Source organism: Lathyrus oleraceus, chromosome 1, assembly GCF_024323335.1.
Source record: "Lathyrus oleraceus cultivar Zhongwan6 chromosome 1, CAAS_Psat_ZW6_1.0, whole genome shotgun sequence".
NCBI classification, from domain to species: domain Eukaryota; kingdom Viridiplantae; phylum Streptophyta; class Magnoliopsida; order Fabales; family Fabaceae; genus Lathyrus; species Lathyrus oleraceus.
This window is the reverse complement of record NC_066579.1, coordinates 372,248,058-372,265,540: the sequence shown is the minus strand read 5'-3', so window position 1 is coordinate 372,265,540 and position 17,483 is coordinate 372,248,058. Positions and strand designations below refer to the sequence as shown.

Here is a 17,483-nt window from a genome sequence, read left to right as displayed (position 1 = left end):
CTGGCCATGACCCCTGTGATGTCCAATTAGCTTTGAGGAAGGGCCTTATAAGTTCATACAAATTTTGGAGCCTTGCACTTAGGATCATACAAATATACATCCATATCCTCGCACTCAAGATTACACAAATATTCCTTAGACAGATGCAAACACAATTCTTTCCGAAAACAAAAATTATATTCACATACATTATTCCATTACAACAGTACTATACATACAATACACACATAAAGAAAGAAAAAAAAATGGCCAGTAGGCCTACTTCGACTGGGAGACAACTTCCTCATCTTTGAGAATCCAGTCCGTTTGAACTTCCTTCCATGAGATACGTAGGGGATGATGGATTGTTCCACTTAATGAAAAGCATTCTCAAACAACTGCGAGATTATGCCAAGGCTGGTGACGATGCAATCAGTCAAACGTTGGGTCAAAGTAGCATTCTCGAGTTGCATAGACTCTAGTTTCTTATGAGTCATTAAAAGATATGTTGGGACAGACGATAATTTTCCTTGAGTTGTAACTAAAGTCCGGGTCTTCCTCTCCGTGATGCTCACAAGATGAGTAACCTGCGGGCCAGAGGGCCAGCAAGATTGAGAGGGAGAAAAGCCTTATTTATCTTGGTAAGAGTGGTATAACCTATATTTATTTTTTGCATGTACTTATCCCACTGAAACTTCATATCATAAACACTCTCTTTCAGTCGTTGCTTCTCAGCATGGTATTAGTAGGACCATAAAGCTTCCCAGCAGCCAACTCCACCAATGGCCAAAGAAGCGAAGGCACGTCTGACATACCTAGCCATGTTTTCCAGTTCCTCCTATAGGGAATGCACGAACAAATTGGCCAAATATGCGCAATCCTCTTTCAAAGAATGTGTTGAAGGTCTCTAGAGGTATGAGAGCTCGACCCCGCAACTAACGGACAGGCAGGAAGTGGAAGCATGTTCAAGTCAGGTTCACACTCTACGTTCCATATTCCCTGCTTTATGAGTCGGAGTTGTACTTCATCCTTCATCCACTTTGCATATAACCAATGTCATAACAAATACATCACGAATAAGCATATCAAAGACAAAGAGGACAAGATTTTCCGAAACCTACCAAAGATGACTTTTCTTTCTTCTCGGGAACGAGCCTCCATGAGCAATTCAAAGTCAATAAGATGCTGCAAGCATTTCCAATCAACATCAACCATAGGGGTTTCACCCTCAAAGTAACCTAGGTTGTTGGTAAAACTCATTAACTGTTTCTTCTTAGAAAAATCATTTGTAGTGAGGTATTATTCCTCCTTGTACACGTATATATTATTCCCTAAAGTGACTTTTAATCCAGTACTTAGGAAATAACTTGGTGCATCTTCCCTTCAATTTGTCCCCAATAATGCAAACTGTAACATCAGTTGTTGGGCCGATGAGGGTGACCAGAAAGAATCAATCAACAAAACATTGTAGTTCAGGAATAAGCCCAAATCCGCGCATGATCGGATCCAAAGAAATTAACCCTCTTCTCTGTGTCCGAGCCACATGACCACATCGACATTTAAAGAGATAAAAGAAAAGGGTCACTTAGGTTTTCCTTTCAGGTACTCACACACGAATTGGTAAACCTTCACATACGCCCTAACTAGATGGATGAAGTTGTGAAGGATTTGTTGTCAAATGCTTCAGGACTTCTATCTTAAAGGTAGTGAATGGTAGGAGAAAACCCAGAGCGGAGAAAGAAATTCATAAAAAGGAATGGCACAATCTTCGTGTTCACCGCATATCCTATCATTTTTAGTAGGTTTCAGAACACTAAATCAGATGATGGGCCAAATTCAAGAAAGGATCCATCGAGACTACGATTCCTGGAAAAAAAATATAAATTATTGAAGAGTAAGCTTAATCCAATCTGTAAGACCCTAATTTTGACCCTAAGATCCCTCATGGCATCATATCATTGCTCAGTGCATTGCCTCAAGGATCATAGCATGTTTGGCTCCTTCACCCTAAGGGTGGGACTTGTTTGAGTGGTTTGAGACCACAAAGCATGCTTGTATTGTATATTATTTATTTTCTTATTTTGATTACTAACCAAAAGCACAAAAATATGTCACTAACTCTTTTTGTTTTGAAGCTCAAGTGATCATGTGCTCCAATGTTCCTAGGAGGCTCCTAAGCTCAGTGAAATGGCTAGATGAAGATGAGAAAAAGCATGAAAATGGTCCACAAAACTCCTAATCACCATATATGTCTCTTAAGTATCTCAATTGGCCAACTTGATCAAGATGACCCAAAGGGCTTGAGGTTTGTTTCCCAAGGAAACCCTAATTCAACTGTGCTTTGACTTTGCCTTGCTCATGAAGCAACCTCAACCTATGATCAAATTTAATCAAGGTAAGTTCTTTCATTTATCATTTTATGCATATATGAGCCTATTTGAGGATCCTCAATCATTTATTCATCAAGATTGGAAGTTTGGCCTTGAAAAGTTGACCAATCAAGTCATCTGACTAAACTGAGGTCTATTGAGATATAACTACTGATGTGTTTGTCAAATGAAGATTATCCCAAGAGAAACAATGTTCTTAAGAACCATATGAACAACTTTCATGTTCATAAAAAATCCATTTGAAACTTTTAAGGTCATCATTCATTTCAAAACATTATAGGTCATTTTGACTGAAACCCTAATTTTAGGTCAACTTACCAAGGGCATAACTCCCTTAATTTTTATGATTTTGAGGTGAGACCAAATGAATTGAAAATATTGATATGTCTACTTCAAATGTTATGTTGGACAAATTTTCATAATCCTAAAATAAATACATGTGATAATACAAAACATTATAGGTCACATTGGACCTAATCCATTGAATTTGAAAAAGTACCCAACTTCAAATGCACATAACTTTGTCATAAAAAATCCAAATGATGCAAAATGTGAGTCTACATTGATCATATTGAAAAGATATACAACTTTTATGTTGGAGGTTTTTCCATTTGAAGCTTTCATAATGCAAGCAGAGGGGTTTGAATAGGCTTGCTTTTGGTGAAAATTTTCAAAGGTGACTTAAACATGTTTTGTACCTAAATTTTCACAGTCAGTTTTCATTAATTTCCAAATGCCAAATGAATTTTTTCCCAACATGACTTTTGTTCCTTATTTCAAGGGCTTTCCAACCATTACTCACATTACTTTTTTTTGACTTACCATTGGTGAGTTTCGAAGAGCTCTTCATTTATGTGCATTTTGGCATTTCATGTTGTAACTTGGTGTACAAGCTGATTCCACTTCATGTACACATCTAAATCCATTCCAAATGAGCTCAGCATGGTTTTGCACCCATCATTGGGCCTCACATGCGCCTGTACAGGCCCATGCATATCCAATTTCAAATGCCATGCACACGACGGAAGCATGATGCACAACCAATTTCAGCTATAAATAAACACTCCTTCTCATTCACTCATCAACCTTTTGGAGATCTGAAGCGCTGCAGCATTAAAACCATAGCCATACCAAAGGAATTTTCCAAAAAAAAATCTCACTTTCAAGCTTGAAATTCAACATCATTAGTTGATTTTTAAAGCTCAATTCCTTAGCCTTTCACTTCCACTGCATCCCTAGAGCAAAGAGGAGCCAAGATCTTGAAGGTTTCGTGGCTTAAAGAGCTTCAATTCAGAGGTATACCTTCAAACTTTTTGGATCTAGAACTTGCAATCCAATGTAGTATTCTCATGTTTGTGTGGTTTTCTGAAGTCCTCACACTTGAGGCAAGCCAATGGTAGTTTCAATTTTCCATTTCGTGCACTTTCAGTTTGAACACCATGATCTTCCACTTCACATTTCTCTCAACATAGGAAGAGTGAGGAAGATCCATGGATACAGTGGTGATCTACATCACACGAGCTTCAATTTGATGTCCTTATTTTGTATTTTTGTTATAAAAAAAATCTCTGCAACTGGTGGCCGGAGATGGTTGGTTCACCGGAGAAGATGGTGGTTTCCACCACCATCACCACGTGCATCACTCTTGGCCTTTGGATCATGAGTTCAGGATCTAATCTTGGTCCTTCATTGCGCTTACTTTATTTAATTCATGTTGTTGCGCATTTGACTCGAACACACGCTACTCCCTCACATCTGGACCGTTCTTGGCTGCCACATCAATTAATGAATTGTATCACGCGGTTGTGGTTTTTTCTATTATTTCTATTTTCTTTTATTTTCAGTTAATTCCTTTTATTTTCAAAAATTCATAAAAAAATTATTTGAAGTCAGAAAAATACGAGACCAATTCCAAAAAATTTCTTGAAAAATCTAGTTTCATATTTTGATTTTTTAATATTTTTGTGACTTCATTTAATATTTTTTGTGAATTATTTGGTTTTTAATAGTTTTAATTCATTTTAAAATACTTTCTGACTTTTGAAAAATCCAAAAATATTTTCCTAGCATTTATGGATCATGATAAATCAATGAAAAATAGTCTCATCAATTTCTTACTTGATTTGAGATTTTAATCCATTTTGTGCTATTTTTGATTGTTTTTAATTGTTTTTAATTACTTTCTGATTTCAAAAATTGTTGAGAAAATTAGTCAAAGCTTGTTTGACCATGTTAGACCTATGAGAATTTAATTGGACTTGTTGAAGTTGATTTCAATTGAATTTGAGGTTTGACCTTATTTGTTTATTTTATATTTCCATTTTATTTTAATTCAAAAAATACCAAAAAAATATTGTTGACTTGTTGACTTGTAATCTTCATTTCTTTTCTGTTTGGCATTGATTGATGATGACTTGATTCACATTTGATCAATTGGACTTAATACTTGTCTTCTTTTCCATTCCCTTTCATCTTCATCCCATTCTTTCCATCAATGGCCAATGAGTTAAGTTCTATTGGTTGGTCTTGACAAATGAGAGGTTTAACCTTCTTTGATCCAAACCAAACTCAACTTGATCCATGATCAAGTGAGTTGTTTTGTGTCCAAGATATGTTGCTTCTTGGTCAAGCAAATAACTTAAAGACAATACAAGGCCCTTCCCCTTGTGTTTTGGCATGGCAAGTTTGTGGAGCTTGGCTTACTAGTCATGATCTCTAACTTGTGTTTCCTTGCCTATATTTTTATTGACCGACCTCAGATAGGTGTGCCTACTACATTAGTCCACTTACGATTGCTTAACATAGCGCTACATTGTCTTATGACAAGCTAACATAACTCCACTAATTACTAACTTTAATTTGAGCATTTAATTTCTTGTCGTTTACTTTTAATGTCATTTATTTCTTGCTCATTATTCATATTGATTTTCCCTTTGCTCACTTGAGCACATATTTTATGTTTATGTCATTTTCCTTTTGCTCATTTGAGCACATTATTGTATATAAATATATTGCTATCTTGTGTTTGTTTTGTGTTTACTTTGTGTGAACCTAATGCAAAAGGAGAAAGGACTTAGAATTATGACCTACCCATGCTTAAAGGAGTTCAAGAGCAACTAGGCCTCATGCCTTTAGAATTCTAAATTATTGAAGAGAAACTAGGTCTCATGCCTTTAGAATGCTAAAATCCAAAATTTATCTCAAAGGACTTCTCTTCCAAACTTATTCTTTGTCCATTCCCCTTATTGTATGGTGAACTTTTTGATGTTTGCTTTTGTGTGATAGGGATCCCACCTTGAGATTGTGAAAAGAGGATCATTGTCATGAGTAGCCAAGTTAAGAGACAAGCCAAATAGAGATTCTAGGAGCTTGAATTCAATTTGTTTGATTGCTTGTTTGTTTGCTAAGTCCAAAGGAAAGGAGCATCTTGAATCATCTCTATGATTCCAAGAAAAGGAACTCCAAGGGTTTATCTTTTCTCTCTTATCTTTGTTTGTTTTAGGACTAGCCCTTCTCTTCTTCTGCCCACTCTAACCAAGCCAAACTCATTTTCTAAACTTTGACTTTGTTTCAAATTAGAAACCTAGGCCTTAAGCCTTTGACTTTTAAAAATCATTTTCATCAATACTCATTGTGAATAAACCTTAATCCAAATTTGACTTTATTTTGTAAATAAGTCTAACTTGTAAATATAACTCACTTCAAGTTGTTTTGTGGTTCCAATGGCCACTTTGTTAAAACCTTTTCATAAACATTAGTCATAGGTTTGAGTTATCATAGTGGTTGATGTAAATCTCACCTCATCCTTAGTGGTTGGATTATACGTCTTCCAAGCTTATTATAGGGTTAACCCCTCACTAGTATGTTGAAGCCTTCCTCACATGGTGGATTGTTGGTTTAGGTTGAGTTTTCTCCCTTTGATAACAAAAGACCTTAAGGCTTTTGGTCAAATCAATTCACCAATCTTTGAGATTTTTACCCCGAACTACGAGGTTTTGATCCTCCTTTGGGATGGTACGTAGGCAATGGGTTCATCCATTCAAACAACAAATTTGTAAATATAATCTATTCTCTTCTCATCCCCCAATCTTCTGTATAAATCTTTTCACAAATACCAACCTACAACACATATTGCAAAAAGGGTTCCCTTAGAGTACTAAGGATGTTTTGGATGCGTAAAACCTTCCCATTTCATAACCAACCCCCTTACCCAGGTCTCTGACATTTTTATTAGTTTTTGATTTGAAAAACTTCTTACCTTGGCTTTTGTTCGCTTTTTAGCCTTTCCTTTGGACAAATAAAAGTGCGGTGGCGACTCGAATTGTATGTTGACTTTTGGTTTAGTCAATAAACCTAAAGGTAACGAAAACCCCGCTACAGAATCAAGAAGATAGAGCACTCTTCTGGGATTTGTGAGCGTTCTTCTGTGATTTTTACCCATAATGCACTAACTTTTCAGATGTACGGGAAGGAGGTATCCAAAGAAGTATATAATCGTTAAACTGAGAAAATGACTTTAAAAAAATAACGTTGACTCTTCAAGAGTTATACTCTAGCATGCAAAAAAGAGTAGACCCTTTCAAATGCATTTAATCACTCACACATAACACTCAAGTGATTTAGTTCCAAGAGTCATAATGACGACACTTTTGAAGAGACGTTTGAAGTATGGCGCATTAAATGCATGAATATCTAGGAAACTGAAACGATCTTTATTGTAAATTCAAAATAAATAAAGAGTTTGGTCGGCACCCGAGGCTAACATGGAAAACCCCCACCTTGCTACACACCGACAAGGGCTTGGGGGTATATCGACCCCGACCGACGACCAGGAGGAACTTCACTTATTCTAGAACCTTCTCAATACAAGAAAATCATCCAATGGGCATGCGCAGGAGATCAAAGTCTCAAGTGCTTCCAACGACTTTCTGTAACCCATAACTAATAACAAGTTAATTATTCATTCTTTACTATAGAGAAACGCCAAATTCAGATAACAAAATTCAAACACGATTTGAATTCACTCCTCTTTCTCATATATTGGTTTGAGCATTGGAGTCCTAACCTTGCAAATGAGCCCCCTCTTCACCGCGTCGGAAGCATAAAATCACAATTACTTCTGATTCTCACTCCATTTCTGATTCCCACAAAAAAATTATCTTTCACCTTTCATTAAATATAGTAAAAAAAATTCAAAAACAAAAAATTCGATAGGTTAAACAAAAAGTATGCTATGTATTTTTTACCGATATTTATTAACAAAAATGATGTAAAATTATAAATTTTGAGAAAATATGTGATTTTATATCAAATTTTCCTAATATCCGGTGTAAAATCATAAATCTTTGTTTTATGTCGAATTTTTAAAATAACCGATATAAATATAGGGGTGCATTGATTTTTTTTGAAAAACCGATAGGCTTTTTTAGTAATTATTTTAAAAAATGAAATTAATACTACTGTTTTCTTTGATATACTAGTATGTATTATAGTTGTTTGCATTTTAAAAGAAACTGATAAAAAATTATAATTTGTTTTTTCAAAATCTATAATTTTATCCCGAATATTTGGAAATTTAGGTATAAAAGTTTATGATTTTATATTGGTTTTTTCAAATATCCAATATAAAATCATATATTTTAAAAACAAATTATTGATTTTATATCAGATTTTAAAAAAAATAATCAGGTCAAAGATTTTATATCGATTTTTTTTGAAGAATCTGATTTAATATCATAGGCTTTATAGCGTTTTTTTTTAATTTGGTATTAATTATCAAAATATTAATTTAGGACTATTATAGTAAAAGTGCTAGTAATGTGGGCTGCCAAGTTTAACCAATTGGGTGCCAAGTACAATTCTCATGTTTTCCTTCTTGCATCAATTTAAATAGGGCCAAACTAAATCCACTCCCTTTAGGCTACTATTGTCTATTGCACACGGAGAATTTTATCTAACACTCTTACATATTTTTATAATTGCAAAATTATCACTGTCAAAATTTAATTAAAAAACAGCGAACAAAAATCCAATAATATAATTGAAAAATTCGATATGAATTAAAAAATTCAGTAATATATTTTAAAAATTCAATTTGTATTTTTATTAGTGTTAAAAAATTAATTTAACACTCTATATTTTTTTTGATAAATCTTATATATTTTATATTTTTTTTTGATAAATTCGACAGTTCATTTCAGATAGAAAAAATAAACTGAAATTAATACTTGGATTTTTTAAAAAATATGATATAATCTCAGATTTTTTTAAAAATCCGATAAAAACTCATATATTTTTGAAAATTTTGATAGTATAATTGAATAATTCAGCAAAAAAATCATATATTTTTTGAAAAAACCAGTAAAAATTTGTAGATTTTTTGAAAAAAATGATAAAAACTCTTTTTTTTTGAAAAATTCGATAAAAGCTCATAGAATTTTTTAAAAAACTGGTAAAAACTCATAGTTTTTTAAAAATCTGGTAGTTTATATAAAAAATCCGGTAAAACTCATGAGATCCCAAAAATACGTTAAAAAATCATGAAATTCTTCAAAAATCAAGTAAACCTCGCAAATTTTTCATAAATCCGAAAAACAAACAATTTTTTAAGAACGTAAAAATTCACAAACGTTATTATGTAAAAATATCTCTCACGTGGGGGAGTCAAGTTAAACTGTGGGGGTGACAAAATAAATTCTCATCTCTAGATTGCGTGTGACATCTCATGTTACAAACAATTTTACTATAATACTCCTTAATCAATAAAATTTTAAAAAAAGGATTATTATTTTTCAAAAATCTTAGAGTTATACCAACAATTTTAAAATCTTCGGCACCATATCGACAATTTGGAAGTATCTGGTAAAATCCAAAATATTGTTTTTATTTTAATTAGAAATTTTGAAATATGTGGTACACCTAGTGTGAGTAGTATGGGTAATAGTCTTATATTGGTTGGAATGTGGAGACTTTGGCATTTATAAGTGAGAGAGTTAACTCACCTATCATCTTAAGATTTTGGATGAATATATGGTGTGTCTCTCACAAAGGTGTTGCTATAAAAAAGAAAGTCCTACAATATTCAATGCTCCATAATGAAAAAACTCCCATAACATAGGGTATCATGAGCCTTTGGTTCGAGGAAGGGATCGACTTACTTGTATCGAGTGTCAACTGTTGGAAATTATAAACAATAATTGCCATGGGTATGTTCTAATATGACAAAATTGGGTTTTTGAGTTGCAAATAGTCCCACATAGAAAGTGAAGCTAACATTAAAAGCATTTATAAATACATTGAAAATTAAACTCACCAAAGGAGCCAAAGAGGATAAGGTGTTACATGGGCATATGTGGTGGTCCCAATCATTATGCCATATGTCACATCCGAACAACCCCTCGCCGATACCGACGACACTGGCTCCAAGACCGGGTCCGAGGGCGTGGGCGTAGAGGCGATAGTGGTGGCTTGTAGGTGGCACTTGAACACTTAGACACGACGCATCAGAGCAATCAGGCTATTCGCGGCGCTCCGGCGGCCTGCCTTCGGCCAACATGCTGCAAATTCAAAATATACATCATTTCATGAAGTGGTGCATTGTATTATCATAGATGAACCATTGCAACATATGGTGAGAATGTGTTGTTTCATCAAGAGATACAAACTTATGAAACAACACATGCATGACCTACAAAAACATGTTTCTGAATTCGAAAAAGACTCACTCGAAATCTGCACATCCTCTTAAATATTCCAGACACACTTCCTTGCATTCGAGTTCTTCATCTGTCTTGTGCATACTCGATCAAAAGGCTGAATTATCCTGGGTATTCTTGCTTTTCGACTCTAAGACATCAAAGAGAGTGCTTGAAATACTTTTAAGGAAAATGACTTTGTTCACGATTCAACCTGGATCCATTTAATCTTCTCGAAATTTCTAACAGTCTTAAAAGTATTTACACAATGGCTTCCGACGCTACAGTTTTAAGCATCAAGGTCATGAATCAAGATCTTGTCAAGTTGGATCGCTTTGATGGAACCAACTATACCAGATGGCAAGACAAGATGACATTCCTACTGACTGCCCTGAAAGTTCACTATGTCTTAGATCCTGACTTAGCACCAATTCATGAACCATCAGAAAATGAATCTGAAGAAGTCAAGAAAGAGTGCAAGAAACGTAAGGAGGACGAACTATTATGTCATGGACATATTCTGAATACACTGTCTGATCGTCTCTACGACCTCTATACGGATAATCCCTCTGCAATAGAAATCTGGAAAGCCATCGAATTCAAGTTCAAGGCCAAAGAGGAAGGTACGAAGAAGTTTTTAATTTCTAAATATTTTGGTTTTAAATTTGTAGACTGCAAGCCCATTCTTCCCCAAGTTCATGAGTTGCAAGTCCTCGTGAATAAAATAAAAGCGGTGAAAATATACATCCCTGAGACCTTTCAAGTCGGTGCAATCATTGCAAAATTGCCACCTTCATGGAAAGGCTACAGAAAGAAATTGTTGCACAGTTCTGAGGAATTCTCTTTGGAGAAAATCCAGAAACATCTTCGAATCGAGGAGGAATCGAAGGAGAGGGAGAAATCAGAATCTACGGGTCTTTCTAAAGCCAATGCCGTGAGCACCAAAGGAAAGAAGAAACATGATGGCATAAAGAGTCATCTTGGACCAAAGGAGGAACATAATAAGTTCAAGAATGCTGGAGGTCATAAGGGTCCGAAAAGCGGATATTTTGTTTGTGGAAAACCTGGACACTATGCTAGAGATTTCAGGCACAACAAGTCAAAAAATAAGATCAATGCAGTTCATGAAAATGATACATAATTGCTACAGTGAGCAAAATTATGGCAATCAAAGGCAAAGTTCAAGGTTGGTTGTATGATACATGCGCTACGGTGCACGTCTCTTATGACAAGGCTGCTTTCAAAACCTATTCTGAGATAAATGATGGACAAGAAGTGCAGATGGGAAATGAAGTACGATCTAAAGTTGTTGGAACCGGATCAGTCAAACTCAACTTCACCTCATGAAAGAAAATCACTCTCGTTAATGTGCTTCATGTCCCGGACATGAATAGGAATCTTGTTAGTGTGGATTTATTGGGAAAATCGGGCATTAAATCAGTTTATGAACCGGGCAAACTTATATTGACCTGTAATGGTGTATTTGTTGGAAAAGGATATTCCACTGAAGGAATGATCAAACTATGTACTGCCGACAATATTATTAATGAAATTTCTACTTTCGCTTACATGCTTGAATTTGTTTATCTATGGCGTAATAGACTAGCACATTCCGGTATCAGTTCTATGAAAAAACTAATTAAAAATCTGGATTAATTTCATGTAATATAAATAATTTCAAAAAATGTGAATTATGTGTCAAATCAAAGATGATTACGAAACCTTTCAAAAGTGTTTAAAGAAATACAAATCTACTTGATCTTGTACACTCAGATTTGTGTGAATTCAATGGCATGTTAACTAGTGGGGGAAATAGATATTTTATTATATTCATTGACGATTCTTCTAGATACACACATGTATATCTCTTAAAGCATAAAGGTGATGCTTTTAATGCCTTTAAGATTTATAAAGAAGAAATGGAAAATCAATTAAGTAGAAGTATTAAAGTCCTTAGGAGTGATAGGGGCGGTGAATACTTTTCTACTGAATTCGATGCATTTTGTGAAGAACACGACATAATACATGAATGTTCGGCACCACGCACACCGCAACAAAATGGCATGGCTGAAAGAAAGAATCGAACATATCAAGAGATGATGAATGACATGTTGATGCATTCTAAATTACCCCTCAATTTGTGGGGTGAGGCCTTATTATCCGCTTGCCATATAATTAATAGAATTCCTTTTAAAAAATCGATATTTCGCCATATGAGGCATGGAAAGGACATGGATCCTAAAAGAACCAAGTTAGGTCCTCGAGGGATAAGATGTGCTTTTGTAGGATACACACAAAATAGTAAAGCATATAGACTCTTAAATTTAGAGACTAATGTAATTATAGAATCTTGGCCTTCATTATGGTAGGTTCCCTGTCGTACTAGAAGGATATATTGACGGGAGTTGGATATCTAACGTTGGAGATCATAAATCTACAACTCGATGGATATTTACACTAGCTGAAGGAGCAATTTCTTGGAAGAGCAAGAAACAAACATGCATTACTCTTTCGACCATGGAATCAGAGTTTGTGGCTCTTGCTTCCGCTGGTCAAGAAGCAGAATGGTTGAGGGATCTTCTGTTGGAAGTTCTATTGGCTAAAGACAATGTTTCAAAGGTGATGATGCATTGAGATAGCCAAACCACTTTATCAAGAGCATTTAGCAAAGTGTACAATGGAAAGTATAGGCACATAGGACTTAGAAATTCGTTTGTGAGGAAAATGATTAAGGATGGAATCATCTCACTCACCTATATACGAACAAACTATAATTTGGCCGATCAATTTACTAAGTCACTGGCCAGAGACTTAGTAAAAACAACCTCGAGAGGCATGGGGTTGAAACTCCTTGAATAAGACTTCCAACGACGGCAGCAACCCAGTCTTATGTTAACAGAACATTAACTTCAAGATCCAATGGGTAACAACAAGTCATTGATTTGGATGTAAGTCAGACATTGGGAAATAATGTTGACTATTTTAAATAGAGGGTTGAGGTTTTTAAAACCTCTTAATGAAGTTCATAACTGAGGAAAAGTATCTCATGGAAAAGGATACAACATGAACTTCACCTATGTAAATTTCGAGTTGGTGCCGTCTCAAAGTGAGAGTTGGAGTTTCTCTCATGAAAATTCATGAAACGGGATATCTTAAGGCCATAAATGAGTGCTAAGCGAGATATGTAGAGGAAGAACCTTTAAAGAGTATGTGTAAGGTAACACCGGTCTAATCAAATGGATTAATGGTTTATAAGCATTGTTATCTAATATTCCGATTAAACTTTGTGTTATCCTCACAAAGGTTAAGTTTTAAATCGAAAGATACCTGACTGTATTAACACTCTTTATATCTCATTTTTTAGAATTAGTTTTGTCAGTATTAGAACAAGTGGGAGATTGTTGGAAATTATAAACAATAATTGTCATGAGTATGTTTCAATATGACAAAATTAGGTTTTTGAGTTAATGGCAATAAATGCATTGCAAATAGTCTCACATAGAAAGTGGAGCTAACATTAAAAGCATTTATAAAGACATTGAAACATTAAACTCACCAAAGGAGCCAAAGAGGATAAAGTGTCACATGGACATATGTGGTGGTCCCAAGCATTATGCCACATGTCACATCCGAACAACCCCTCGCCGGTGTAGTCACCGGCGACACCAGCTCCGGGACCGGGTCCGAGGGCGTGGGCGTAGAGGCGCTAGTGGCGGCTTGTAGGCGGCACTTGAGCACTTAGGCACGACGCATCGAAGCAATCAGACTATTCACGATGTTAATGAGGCGACACTCCGGCGGCCGGCCTTTGGCCGACATGTTGTAAATTAATCCTAAGTATTGCTCCAAGATTTTGGTCGTTGCTTAAGTTTAAATTTCGAATTCAAAATATACAACACTTCATGAAGTGGTGCATTGTATGATCATAGGCGAACCATTGCAATATATGGTGAAAAGGTGTTATTTCATCAAGAGATGCAAACTTATGAAACAACACATGCATGACCTATAAATACATGTTTCTGAATTTGAAAAAGACTCACTCAAAATTTGCACATCCTCTTAAATATTTCATACACACTTCCTTGCATTCGAGTTCTTCATCTGTCTTGTGCAGGCTCGATCAAAAGACTGAATTATCCTGGGTATTCTTGTTTTCCGACTCTAAGACATCAAAGAGAGTGCTTGAAATACTTTTAAGGAAAGTGACTTTGTTCATGATTCAACCTGGATCCATTTAATCTTCTCGAAATTTCTAATAGTTCTTGCCATAACATAGGGTATCACGAGTCTTTGGTTCGAGAAAGGGATCAGCTTACTTGTATCGAGTGTCAACAACGTCATAAGGGTGATGAGTAAGAAACGTTTTGTGCGGGACAAGAATTTGTGGAAATAAGAAGACTTTTCACTTGAGGGGGGATATTGTGGACTCACACTTAAAGTAGAGTGTTGAGAATGTAATAAGTGTGAATAGTATGGATAATAGTCTCACATTGGTTGGAAATATAAAGAGTTGATTATTTATGAATGAGAAAATTCATCCACCTATCTATCACCTTAAGATTTTGGATGAATATATGATGTGTCTCTCACAAAGATGTTGCTATAAAAAAAAGGAAGTCTCACAATGTTCAATGCTCCCTAATAAAAAAATTCCTCCAACACTAACACAACCGTAATTTTAAGAGATATGGGAAAATATTAGATACTGGATCACTTTTTAAAATTTTCATTAAAATGTTATATATTGATAAAAATCAATATCATATTTTTATATGAATGAACTACTTTGGGAATCAATATATTGGTTAAAATTTGGGAATTACTCTTTTCATTCCACGCATCAAGGGTGTATTTCATACTCTTGAAAATTCAAAAATACTTTTAATATGTTTGGAGATACATTTTAGAAGGTAAGTGAGACATCTCTATTTTATTAATAAAAAAAAAAGTGTTTGAAAATGTATCTTATTTGTTATCCTGATTCAGCCCTTATATACTCTGTAATTGTTGATTATTGTAACAAACTCTTCATTTCCTCACATCAAATTTAAAGAGGGAGGCTGTGGAACCTTCATTTCCTCTTTTTTCCAATTTGATTGCTTCCGTAAGACAGAAAATCAAATGCTTGATTAATTATTTAAATTTTATTTTTATGCTTCAATAATTTATCACTCAGATACCGTCAACATTGATAACTTTTTAATAAATTTCAGACTCTGTTGTTAATGTTGAAATCCTTGTCTATTCAAGTATGGTATAACCATTCTCTTGTTTCTTTTATAAATACTAATATTCTGCTTGTGATGATGATACCTAAAGTGGACAAACTGAAATATGTTTCTCAATTTTGTATAATGTGACATATAATGTCATCACAAATGTCACATAATTCATAGCTCATAAAATGGTTCATTTGTTGGCTAAAATGAAAGGCCAAAAATTGTTCAAGTATATTAAGAATGATCTTGAGAAAGTCTATGACAGACTTAGTATCATTGATGTGAAAGATGTCTTAACGATTGAAGGGAAATGCCTCTTACTTCATCTTTAAGACAACTGAAACGTAGATTGGCTAGCTAATCATAATCTTATGCAAAACTCAAATCAAATATGTATAACTATATGACACTGAATTTCTTTTCTCAAGACAAGTTTACATCTTTGTATTGATTTATCAAAACATACACAAACTAATATGTTACATCATTCTATCAGCTGCACAGCAGCAATAGAAGGTATCTTGTCTCGCAGCTTCTGCGTCAAGGCAACGCGAACCGTCATGACTCCTGCAGCCGGTCCACTTAACCGAACTTTAACGGTATAATCACTGATCTCAACAAGCTCTAATGTTCCTCCTCCAGTGCCAACAAGATACGGTCTAATTTCCGAAAGAATCTGAAAATATGAATAACATTATAAGATTTAGAATATGGAAATGCAGAAAATGATGTATAAAATTTGAATCTCCATACACTTTCAACATTCTCTTCGGTTAACTCAAGACCAGTCTCGGTATCTAGTATTTGCTCAACTTCGATGATTTCCGGAATCTTATCGCGAAGGCGAGTTTCGATCCCCATCTTTAATGTCATGGTTGAGCTAGGACATGATCCACATGCTCCTTGTAGTTTGAGGATAACAACAAGACCATCTATCTCATGTAAGGCCACATTCCCTCCATCAGCCATCAAGCCAGGCCTTACCTCATCCAAAACCCTCTCCACATTCTCTTCTGTCAGTGGTAGACCACATCTTGGAGAAACAACAAATCCTGCCACAACAAAAAAACATTGGAATCATGAAGTCCCATTAAGGAACAATGTTACTGGCACACACATTCGCTGAAACCTATGACGCAGATACACTAGAAATATGATACCGACACCGATAATAATTTGAAAAATGAATCAACTCAGTAGCATCGGTTTCAATATCAGACACATTTTTTTCCAGAAGTGTCACTGTCGGTGCTACATAGTATAGGCAAAAACTATTGAAAAATGAATTGACAGTAAAGTAGAACCTGCTTTGTTTCTTGGTGCTTGACGAGAGATAAGCCCAAAAACATGCTTGATATTAATTTGGTGACCTCTGAGAAAACAACTTTCATTAGAGGAAAATCTTCTATTACCTGCTATAAGATTCTTCAAGAAAAAAAATACAGGTACCAAAATTTAGTGACATAAACAAAAAAAAAAACTCATATATCCTTTAGAAAAAAAAAACAGAATTTAAGCAATCATAGTAACATACAAAATAAAAACAAACAGGAACATCAAAGTACCTTAAAGAGACAAAATTGTGTGGACAATCTATGAGATGAATAAAGCATTGTAATTGTTGTTGTTGTTGACTTGAGGCGTTGAGTTGTTGGAGTTGAGAGTGCACCACCCAACATTTGAGTATGAGTGATAAAAACAGTTCCACAAAACTACCATAAGAATGAGCAACAATTGTGAAACTGAAACTTTTGCTACATAAAATGCTCTCTCAATTGTTTTAGTTTTTGGAAGATGTTTTGGGTTGAAGATGATGATAGAAAGTGTTTTTTCTTGATTGGTTGATATTGATTATGTTAGAAGATAAATAAAAATAAAAATAAAATAATAGTTTCTAAAGTTTGTGGATAGAACACATAGGTTCCAAATGTAATAGGTGGGTTTTGGGCCTCGACTAAAAATCAAATTTGTTTAACTAGTGACTTTCTAATGCACCCCTATATTTTTAATACAACACTTTATATATAGATAACTTTTATTTCAACTTTTCTTTTAGAAAGTATAGTATGGGATGGAGAAAAAAAATGTATCAATGGATATTCACAATAAAATTCATCAAAGAGACGGATTAGATAGTTTAATGGATATCCACGAATAAAATAAATGAATATTTAATTATTTATTTTATCATGGACACA

At 34.7% G+C, this 17,483-nt stretch overlaps 2 protein-coding genes across 3 annotated transcripts; one reads left to right on the top strand and one right to left on the bottom strand.

The window, feature by feature from the left end:
* The first annotated feature begins 10,331 nt into the window (after nt 1-10,331).
* Nucleotides 10,332-11,204, top strand: LOC127107683 (uncharacterized). The gene is made up of 2 exons (XM_051045000.1): nt 10,332-10,686; nt 10,735-11,204. The coding sequence occupies exons 1-2, from the start codon at nt 10,332-10,334 to the stop codon at nt 11,202-11,204; spliced, it is 825 nt and encodes a 274-aa protein (XP_050900957.1).
* Nucleotides 11,205-15,675: 4,471 nt separating this feature from the next.
* On the bottom strand, nt 15,676-17,188 carry LOC127137378 (nifU-like protein 3, chloroplastic). Of its 2 annotated transcripts, none has more exons than XM_051063846.1 (4): nt 16,851-17,188; nt 16,590-16,710; nt 16,039-16,337; nt 15,676-15,961 (listed from the first exon to the last, which is right to left on the bottom strand). In XM_051063846.1, exons 1-4 carry the CDS (start codon nt 16,962-16,964, stop codon nt 15,770-15,772), a joined length of 726 nt encoding a protein of 241 aa, XP_050919803.1. In that variant the 5' UTR covers nt 16,965-17,188; the 3' UTR covers nt 15,676-15,769. The 2 variants fall into 2 exon arrangements, with proteins under 2 accessions (XP_050919803.1, XP_050919807.1); XM_051063850.1 differs by having other exon boundaries at nt 16,039-16,329; nt 16,591-16,710; nt 16,851-17,169.
* Between the last annotated feature and the right edge of the window lie 295 nt (nt 17,189-17,483).

Bases quoted from the DNA above. Each gene is read 5' to 3' on its own strand.
- LOC127137378 (XM_051063846.1), bottom strand. From the start codon at position 16,964: ATGTTGGGTGGTGCACTCTCAACTCCAACAACTCAACGCCTCAAGTCA. The intron at 16,711-16,850 runs GTACTTTGATGT...TTTTTCTTGAAG, and splicing joins CACAATTTTGTCTCTTTAAG to AATCTTATAGCAGGTAATAG. The intron at 16,338-16,589 runs GTTCTACTTTAC...TTGTTGTGGCAG, and splicing joins AGCACCAAGAAACAAAGCAG to GATTTGTTGTTTCTCCAAGA.
- LOC127107683 (XM_051045000.1), top strand. From the start codon at position 10,332: ATGGCTTCCGACGCTACAGTTTTAAGCATCAAGGTCATGAATCAAGAT. The intron at 10,687-10,734 runs GTACGAAGAAGT...TTAAATTTGTAG, and splicing joins GTTCAAGGCCAAAGAGGAAG to ACTGCAAGCCCATTCTTCCC.